The sequence below is a fragment of the Chrysochloris asiatica genome, unplaced genomic scaffold (assembly GCF_000296735.1).
Source record: "Chrysochloris asiatica unplaced genomic scaffold, ChrAsi1.0 scaffold00261, whole genome shotgun sequence".
Taxonomy (NCBI): domain Eukaryota; kingdom Metazoa; phylum Chordata; class Mammalia; order Afrosoricida; family Chrysochloridae; genus Chrysochloris; species Chrysochloris asiatica.
This window is the reverse complement of record NW_006408779.1, coordinates 2213475-2223502: the sequence shown is the minus strand read 5'-3', so window position 1 is coordinate 2223502 and position 10028 is coordinate 2213475. Positions and strand designations below refer to the sequence as shown.

Genomic DNA, 10028 nt, shown 5'->3' with positions numbered 1-10028 from the left:
GTATGTGGTATGAGTGTCTCTCTGTGTGGCATGTGTAGATGTGTGTTCTGTGTGTGCTCTGTATGTGGTATGTGTGTCTATGTGTGGTCTGTATGCCTCTGTGTGGTATGTGTGTCTTTGTGTGTGTCTGTATGTGGTATGAGTGTCTCTCTGCGTGGCATGTGTAGATGTGTGTTCTGTGTGTGCTCTGTATGTGGTATGTGTGTGCTCTGTGTGTCCTTTGGGCCCAGGGAAAACTGATGACAAGACTCAGGGAGCACTCAGGGAGCACTCAGGGCCGCCAAACCCACAGATGCTGAAAGGGGTCAAGGACCTTCCCTCAGTGACGATGGGGAGAGAAAGCCACCCCTGAATTCAGACTTCTTGTCCCCTAAATGGTAGAGAATGCACATTTCTGCTTTCCACAGTCACCCACATGGAGTATTTCTGGGCTAGCAAAACTAAAGGACTAAGTCAGAGATGATTGGGCATCAAGCCCTAGATGGGTCTCTTGCATTCTTTCTTTCTAAAGCCAACTGGAATCCCAGATGCCTGCATCCCCCGCTCCCCTGGCCTCACACACTTATTTGAAACAGTCTTGCAGTCCTCCATGGGTGAGAACTGCCTGTTTCCATCTGCCAGGGCCCTAAGGGGCAGGTGCTGCCACATAGGAGACGCACGAGAAATGAAGCACAGGGCGGACCCCTCACTCACCTTCAGGGCCGCATTGGGTGGGGTCGCTGATGCACGAGTTCTTGTAGCTTCCGTAGTAGAGGAGCGTGACCCTCTTCTCCTCTTTGAGATAAATGCCTTTGTTGACCTTCCCTTCTACGATATCTGAGTGAGAAAAACCGCAGCACTGCAGATTCATCAAGTCACGAGATCCAACACTTAAAGGCATGCATCAGATGGACAGACACTTTATGTATGGTATATATAGGTCTCTATGCTTGCAATGAGATCTCTACAGCTTTCCACACTACACTACATTTGTATAGGGTTTACGTAGCAATATAACGCCTTGATAATATGGCCCGCTGCTCTATTCATCACACGCAACAAGCTACAGCAGGAGGCTTACAAAAGTGTGTGGGAAAATGTAGTGGAAAGATAATGGAAGCTCCCACGAACTTTTTGAAGCCCCCTTCCATGGATTTTACTTTTATCCAAATAGCGCACATATAAAACATCTTTTGCCAGTTGTGCCGTCCCCACCCCGTAGGGACACCTGTAAGCACATTATGCTAGATTCTTTGTTATAGCAAGATGTTCAAGAATTAGTATAACATGCCTACAGACATGGGGGGAGGGGGCACAGCTGTCAAAAACCCAAGCTATTTGCATAAAAACACAGTAATCATATCATAACAATCCTCTTCACCAATAATTGAGTTACTGAGGTGTACACAGTCTGCTCTATGGCTCTAAGCTTTCATTCAACCAGCATGAGCTTGTTTATGAGCTTGTTTGTTTCCATCATTCTCGCGTTCGACTTTTTGGGTAAAGCAGTTAGGTACAAGTTTCAACATAAGACTACAGCCTAGTTCTCACTCCTTTTGCATTCTAACTGGGAGCTCCTGGTCCCAACACGGGAGCCTACAGTTTCAAAGAACCCATTCAGACTACAGGAAGGAAACGTGGAGTCAGGTTTTGCCTGGCTACAAAAGTTGGATCCCAGTCCACCCCCGAGTTCTGCCCAGTTCCCAGAACTGATGCGTCTGATGGTGTGGGTGTGAGGTAAATGGTTTACAGAGCTGAGATACGAAGCTTATGCAACGCAACAGTGGGGCAGTGTTTGTGGGGCAGCCCCGGTCAGAGTCTCCTGGACACCTCACCCAGTTATGGGGTGGGGGCCAGAACACCTGCTGCTCTTGTATTTATCAGCCACGATGAAGACAAGCGGAAAGCAGGGCTCCTGGGGCATTTGACCTGACCACTAACCCGCCTCGGATGTCCTACGCCCACACCCAGATGGCTGACCAGACTCCAGGGGCAGACTGGATGTTTCCTCGGACAGTTTTTTAACCCCTTTGTCTTTCATTCAGCTCATTTCTCACAAGGGAGGCTCTACGGGTTACAACGTGAAATGTACAGCCAGCAGTATTGGAACGGCACAGGGGTATGTGAACCCCCAAACCACGCGGCTTGAAACACTGATTCTGGAAACCAAGGGCCTCCCTCTTGGAAGAACAATCAGGTTGTGCTGGGAAAAGACCAAAAGATGAGACATAAACAGCCTGGGCTTTTACAACAACCAGATAAATAAATGCCACATGGCTCAGATCTCTTTCCCTTTGAGCTGATAGGAGAATCACGAAACACATGGCTTTGGGGGACTTAACGAGGAATCTGGGGGTACGTGTTGCTACAACAACTTCTGGGGATTTAAAAAGAGAATTCCCACTACAGAAGAAAAGCTGACTGGAAAGTCCGAGCGCTGTGGATGAGGCCATTTAAGGGCAACTCGAATTCTCTCCTTTAAAAGGGTGTGAATACGAGGGGGGCTTCGAAAAGCTCACGGAAAAATTCCATCATCTTTCCATTCCATTTCTCCACGGACTTTTTGAAGCCCTGCTCAAGTCATCTAAACTGCTTATATTTTTAGAAACGATCTCAGCTTGTGCCTGTTTTGTTGGCTGGGAAGGAAGGTACTGAAGACGAGAAATCCGACACTCCCGGCTGGATGGTGGCTATGGCGCTACCCACAGAGGGAACCCTGACAGGTGAGGTGGAATTCCCCTGCAGCAGACACTCTTCTCTTGGCTGCTTGCTCATTTGCAAGCACGTTGGACCGGCCTTTAAAACCACCACCGGTCCAGGAGCCACGTGAGGGCAGGCGCTCACCTACGGTCGCTGAGAAGTGAGAGTAGGTGGAGTCATTGGTATACACAAAGGTGGTGTTATGGGGAGGAAGCACAGTGAAGTTGTGGGCTCGGGAGGCTGGACGAGACGACAAAAAAGAGAAGCACAATACGTGAGTGATAACACAAATGGAACCAACAGATCTCTCAACCCAACTCACCTGGGGCACGCCCAGTCCACCCTAGGGCCATCTTGGATTTTTTTTTTTCCCCTCCTGACCTCCCACCCTCCACTCATCGCAGCCCACTTCAGTGGCCCAAGCCGTGCTGTGAGGACTTTGTTCCTGCAGAATCTGGCCACCAACAAATGGTCTCAATGTGCTGGCTCCACCTCCCAAGCAAATGCTCGGTTGAGAGATATGACACAGAACTTAACGAAAGGCCGATGGTTGTGATGTCATGGAACAGATGGGACAGAGACACAGGTGAAAAGAACTGTATGACATCATGACAGACAGACAACACAGCAGAGACTCCAGCAACAGGAAACCCCGCCTCATGCCACGGACTGCTTCCAAAGCCACCACTGTCCCCAGCAGTTCAATGTGAGGATGGTTTCTGTTCGTTCTTTTTTTCTTAAGAAGCCTGTGATCGGATTAAAAATGGTGGCATGGTACAGGGCTGTAAAGAATGGGCCCAATAGGGAAATACCACAGAACCTTCACCAGTCAGGTGTTTCAGCATAAGCATGAACATGTTGTAAGGTTTTACTGGAAGCCAACAAAACTTGACCATATGCAGTTAATTTTGACCCTATAAGGAGCGTAGTGGTTACAAATCAGGCTGCTAACCTCAAGGTCAGCAGTTCAAAACTACCAGCTGTTCTGCGGGAGAAAGATGAGACTTTCTACTCCCATAAATATTTACAGCCTTGGAAACCCTGTACATGGTTGCTATGAGTCGAAACCGGCTCCACAGCCCATAACAATATTACCTATAGTGTCCTGGGGTGGTGCTGTGGGCTAATGCACCAGACAGCAAAGCATTTGAACTGCAAAGTCGGTGGTTCAAGCTCACCAGCTACTCCTTGGAAACCCTATACAGGGTCGCTATGGGTCGGAACCGACTCCATGGCAGTTCACAATAACAATATATCACCCTATGAAAAGAATATTTCATAGAAAGGCCTTATCAAAATATTGAAAGGTGCCACTCTACTCTGCAAATGACATACTCATAGGTATTCGAGCTCTTATGGGAAGGATGACCTGAATTAAAAAAAATAAAAATTGTTTCCTAAACTAAACAAGTTTTCCAATTACTTGTTGGCACCAGGTGAAATCTTTTTCGAAGATTTTTTTTCAGATGAAGGCCCTGAGAAAAGAAAAGGCGATTATAACGAGGGAGAGCCGTTTGTTTTGAGCTGACCATAGAACAGGCCTCCACAGGAACCGATTTGGTTCTTACAGTGCAGATGGGCTGGAGAAAACTCCAGCATTCAAACGAGCCGCCATCACTACTCTGCGTGCTGGCCCAGCCCAGCGCTGGGCTCTGAGGTTGCGCAAGCTCTATAGAACCGTTGTTGGCAAGTTAGGAACAAGGAATAAGGACAATCTGGTGGGCTGGTGTTGGAAGCCTAGTCATCAGTGATATAGGAGGGTATGTAGAAAACGATTGCTTTAAAATCATGGAAACTTTGATTCAACAAAAGTATCAAAATGTGAAGCTGTTGTTTTTCCGCACAGCCTCCATTTAGGACTAGACACTCCTGAAGGCATTGTCAGCATCTCTCTAGCTCTTCCCTGGAGAGTTCTGAGATCTTCGATGGACACTGCTTCAAATCGGCAGTTTGGGCAATCTTAAAGGATTCAAACTGTGTTCATTTTCTATGTCCTTGGAGTTTGGGGGAATGAAAAGAAGTCTGAAGGGGCAGGATTAGGGTTAAAGGGCAGATGGGGTAAGGTTTCCCCACAGACATCTCTCAGAACAGGCCTCGCTACCCTTGAAGTATGAACAGCTGCGTTGTCATGTGGGGAGAAACTTTCCTGGCCCTTTTCTCACTGATGCAGCTTTTAATCTTCTGAAAAGTTCTTCATAATAAGCCCCCATGATCGTCCTGTGTCCTCTGAAAGAATCTATCAAGATGACCCCCTTGGAGTCCAAAAAATAATGCACTTGCCATAATGACCTCTATGGCTTGAATTGAACCGGCCCAGTAGAGCCCCTCACAAGCCACTGTTTTGATTGGACCGTTCACTCCAGAGGCCCGGTAACAAGAGTAAGACAGGAACATTTCTGAGAAGACTTGTCTAAAGCCACCCTGTGATCACAGACACGTGTCTAAACACGTTTTGTGTGGGATACACCCATGCAAGTATGAGTACCATACAGGTAGCAATCAATACTTTGGTGTTTCCTAAGTCTATTACACGAGTCCGTTAGAGACAACTTGAGCATGCGCTACATACAGCCTGTCACATAACTGAAGGCAAAAGTAAATTATAAATGTGAAAGCAGAGGCTGGATGAACCCCTGAAAGGATGCCCTGAGATCATCTTTAAATCTTAAACAACAAAAATATCCCAGAAGTCTTCTGAAAACCCAATCATGTTGCTTTTGGCATTTGATGCCACGGAGTCAGTCCCGACTCACAGCGACTGTGAACAACAGAACAAAACACCGCTTGGTGTTGCACCCGCTTTACAATTGTTCTGTTTGAGCCGACTGTTTGCTGCCACTGTGTCAAGCCATCTCTTAGGGGGTCTTCCTCTTTTTTGCTGACAATGAGAGTTTAGATTAACTAGTAAAAAAAAAAGGGAAAAAAGGTCTTGAGCCTTCTGTTCTCTATGGGATAAACTGACAAGAGCAACCTGAGTGATTAGGCTTTGGGGAACGGTGAGTCTAGGCTAACGAGGGAGGAACAGCGGGAAGGGCGGCTGAGAAGGCTGCGCAGTGAGAAGACGCATCACTGTGTCAAAATCGGATGTGTGAAACTGATAAATCAGCGTGCGTTTCACTGTGTTTAATCTCAGCCACACACTAAACAGAATTTTAAAAACCACACAAAAACACCCCTACATCACTCAGGATGTACCCTTCAAACATCATTCCTGTGTGAAGGGAAAGGAGCCCTGGTAGCGCAGTGGGTGAAATGCTTGGCTGCTAATCACAAGGTCGGAGGTTTGAACCTACCAGCTGCCCCATGGGAAAAGATGTGGCCGTCTGTGTCCATCAAGAGCCTGTGGGACAGTTCTGTTGTGCCCTATTAGGGCGCTGTGCCTTGGGATGGATGGAACAGCAGCAGGATTGGTGTGGTTATCAGAATGGAAAAGTCTTTGGGAATATCTTGGTTTCTGCTCATCTCAAATGTCTAAGTGAAACCTCACAGAGACTTTGTTCTCTGTGCCCTTGGATACCATTGAAAACATCTTACAGACCAGTTGCCATGGAGACACCTCCAACGCATAGTGACCCATCTGTGTTGGACTGGAACAGCACAGGGTTTTCAGTGCTTGACGTTCTGGAAGGAGATCACCAGCCCCTTCCTCCAAGGAGCCTCTAGGTGGGCTCGAACACCCAACCTTGAGGTTAGCAACTGAGCACTTTCACAGTTTGCACCACCAGATGGGAAAGAATCTTAGGTAACTGTAATAGTTTGGAGGGGAGCTGGCACGGGTAAGCTGGAGAAGTTGATTGGCAAGCAGGGATGTCTTTGGCAAGTGTGGCAATAAGGTGACCACAGTGGGCACAGCCTCTGGTGCTGACGGGACACTGGTTTACAGACCGAAAGATACACCTGTGGGCTCGTCTGCAGATCACTGTGGCAGCAACGGCTGCTGTGTAAGGTTGTTGGGGAAAAGGAGATTACACTGATTCTCATCTATACAACGCCCACCACAAAGATACCAAACCTTTCAGTAAAATAGTTAGGGCAAGCCCTACAAGTGTGTGTGTGAGTCCCCTGTCCTGCTTCACACCTGCTCCTCCAGATGCCCACCCCCAGCTCCTAGAGAGCCACCTGTCCGCATCTCCCGACCGCATCTACCTCCAGCTGTGTCCTGAAGTTCATGGATTCCGTCCACATGTTCCAGTGGCCAGTAATGGGATGCCGAAGCCAAGATCTCAAACCCTGTGGGAGAACAAGGATAAATGTTAAAGTCACCCGTGGGAAGGAAAGACCTGAAGACAAGGAAGCAGATGCCACACACGTTATAAAGAGCAGGGCCTATCAGGTGTCACCATAATGTGGGAGTGGCTGTAAGGACGATGAGGAGTGGGCCTGTCGAGTCACACAACCAACTCGATGGTCCCTAACAACAGTAACAACAGTCAGCATTTACAGCACAGCCCCGTGCTCCTTAGAAGCCAGGAGGGTGAGACTTCGTCGGACGTCCTTTGGACATGTGATCAGGAGGGACCAGTCCCTGGAGAAGGACATCACACTCAGTAAAATAGAGGGTCAGAAGAAAAGAGCAAGACCCTCAGGAGATGAATCGGCACAGCGGCAGCAACAATGGGCTCAAGCATGGCAACAATTGTGAGGAAGGGGCAGGACCAGACAGCTTCCTTTGTTGTACATCAGGTTACTGTGAGTCAGAGCTGACTTGATAGCATCTCACAGTAATAAGCTATCACAAGACTATGGGAGGCATTAGATAAAATTAAGCACACACTCTAGATTAAAAAAAAAAAAAACTCTTAAAAATTAGAAGGCAATGGATATTTCCTTAAAAGGATAAAACATGACAAATAGGAATAGATATTTCTTAACTTGGGAAAACAAAAGCCACCATGCTTAATGGGCAAGCACTAGATGAAGACTCATTAGTGTCAAAGAAAAGACAAAAACCCCACTGGTACCCCACTGGTATTCAACATTATTGAAGAGGTGATGCAGAGGTGATCAGACAAGAGAGAGAAATAAGGTAAAAAAATCACTTTAAAAGGCAGATAATATGATCCTTATTTTCAAGTGAGGTAAGCTTGATAACCAAAGGGAAAAGCTATTACTAACAAGAAAAGAATGTAGTCAGGGAAAAACTATTACAAACAATACAAGAATTCTGGAAGAAGGAGAACACAGATCCAAAACACAGATGTTAGCAGCTTTATTATCTCCAAAATAATAGTGCTAAAAAGAGTAGATTTATAAAAGCAACCAATAAAGATAAAACATCTAAGAACAAAAGAATCACAATTGTAAAGGAGGAACAATAAGAGAATTGGGCTCCACCGTGGAGGGCTGGCTCCAATCCTACAAGCACATGGGGACTAACAAATGTGTGGCCGCGAGGGTGGTAGATGTGGACGGAAATGAGACACCCTAGAGGTTTTTAAGTTGAGAAGGAGAGTGGGGAAAACTAGGAACCAGCTGTGTGAAATTCAGGCGCTCAGGGGAGATGAGGAAGGAGAGAAGACAAGGGAGGTGGTAAGGGAGGAAGAGAGACAAAAGCAGAGAGTTAGAGACTGAGAGAGATAGAAACAGAGATGAATGAGACACAGAAAGAGATAGAGGACACAGACAGAGAGTGAGGGACAGAGAGAGATAGGAATGTTACTAAGAAATATAATATTTGATTAGCAAATTGAGGGACTGGGGCATGAGGAGACACATACCTCATTGCCTTCTTGTTCTTTATGAATTATTTACATTTATCCCTTCAGAAAAGGAGTCCGGCTGTGGCCGTGTAGGATGAGCATTAACGACAAAGTTGGCAGTTCAAACACACCAACTGCTCCTCCGAAACCGTATTCACTGTAAAAACTGTTCACTGTGAATCAGAACCAACTCAATGGTACTTCAGAACAACAACATTCTTCAAAGGAGCACTGCTGGTGCTGAAGGGTAAGCACGAGACTGTTAACGAAAAAGTTGGCAGATCAAGCCCACCAGCTGCTCTCAGGGAGAGGTTCAGGATCAGAAGTCCAAAAGCAAACCCACTGTTGCAAGTCATTTCCAACTTCTAGCAACCCTCTAGGACAGATCAGAACTGCTCCAAAGGGTTTCCAAGGTTACCATCTTTACGGAAGCAGAGTGCCTCATATTCCTCCCATAGAATGGCTGGTGAGTTCGAACCACCAACCTTTCGGTTAGCAGTCCAAGCATTGAACCAAAGTGCCATCAAGACTGATCTATTACTGCCAGTCTTTGTCCTCTGGTGCTACTGTAACCAAAACACCCCAAGAGGATGGGTAGCTCCAACAAACAAATGGATACTCTTGCAGCTTGTTGTTGTTAGGTGCCATCGAGTTGGTACCTACTCATAGCAACCTTACGCACAGCAGAAGGAAAGACTGTACAATCCTGGGCAAATCTCACAATTGTTGCCACGCTTGAGCCCATTGATGCTACCTACCCCTTGGCCATCCATCTCTCTGGGGGGTCTTCCTCTTTTTCTCTCACCTTACCAAACATGATATCCCTCTCCAGTGACTGTTCCCTCCTGACAATATGTCAAAAGTATGAGACACGAAGTTTTACCATCCTGGCCTCTAAGAAGCAGTCTGGCTGCACTTCTTCCAACACAGATCTGTTGGTTCTTTTGGCAGTCCATGGCACTTTCAATATTCTCCTCCAACATCATAACTCAAAAGCATCAGTTCTTCTATGGTCTTCCTTATTCACTGTCCAGCTTTCACATGCATATGAGGTTATTGAAAATACCATGGCTTGGGTCAGGGGCACCTTAGTCCTCAAGCTGACATCTTTGCTCTTCAACACTTTTCAAAAGGTCTTGTGCGGCAGATTTGCTTAATGCAATTATGTCGTTTGATTTCTTGACTGCTGCTTCCATGAGTGTTGATAGTTGATCCAAGAAGAATGAAGTCCTTGATGACTTCAATCTTTTCTCTGTTGATAAGAATGCTGTTTATTGGTCCAGTGGTGAGGATTTTTGTTTTCTTTACATTGAGATGTAATCCATACTGAAGGCTGTGCTCTTTGATCCTCATCAGTAAATATTTTAAGTCGTCTTCACTTTCAACGAGCAAGGTTGTATCATCTGCACACCAAAGGTTGTTAACAAGTCTTCCTCCAATCTGATGCCACGTTTCTCTTCATATAACCCAGTTTCTCGAATTGTTTGCTCAGCATACAGGTTGAATAAGTATGGTGAAAGAATACAACCTAGTTGCACACCTTTCTTAATTTTAAAACATTCAGTGTTCCCATGTTCTGTTTGAACAACTTGCCTCTTGGTCCATGTACAGATTCCTCATGAGCACAATTAAGTGTTCCGGAATACTCAT

General features: G+C 46.2%; 1 protein-coding gene across 1 annotated transcript in view; it reads right to left on the bottom strand.

Moving 5' to 3' along the window:
• The window catches only part of GPR133 (G protein-coupled receptor 133), a 97955-nt gene that overhangs the window by 79071 nt on the left and 8856 nt on the right, over positions 1-10028 (bottom strand). The window contains exons 4-6 of the mRNA XM_006874081.1: positions 6826-6909; positions 2824-2919; positions 694-816 (exon numbers count right to left, since the gene is read on the bottom strand). Coding sequence (XP_006874143.1) covers positions 694-816; positions 2824-2919; positions 6826-6909 — 303 coding nt within the window. The remainder of the gene's footprint in view (positions 1-693; positions 817-2823; positions 2920-6825; positions 6910-10028) is intronic.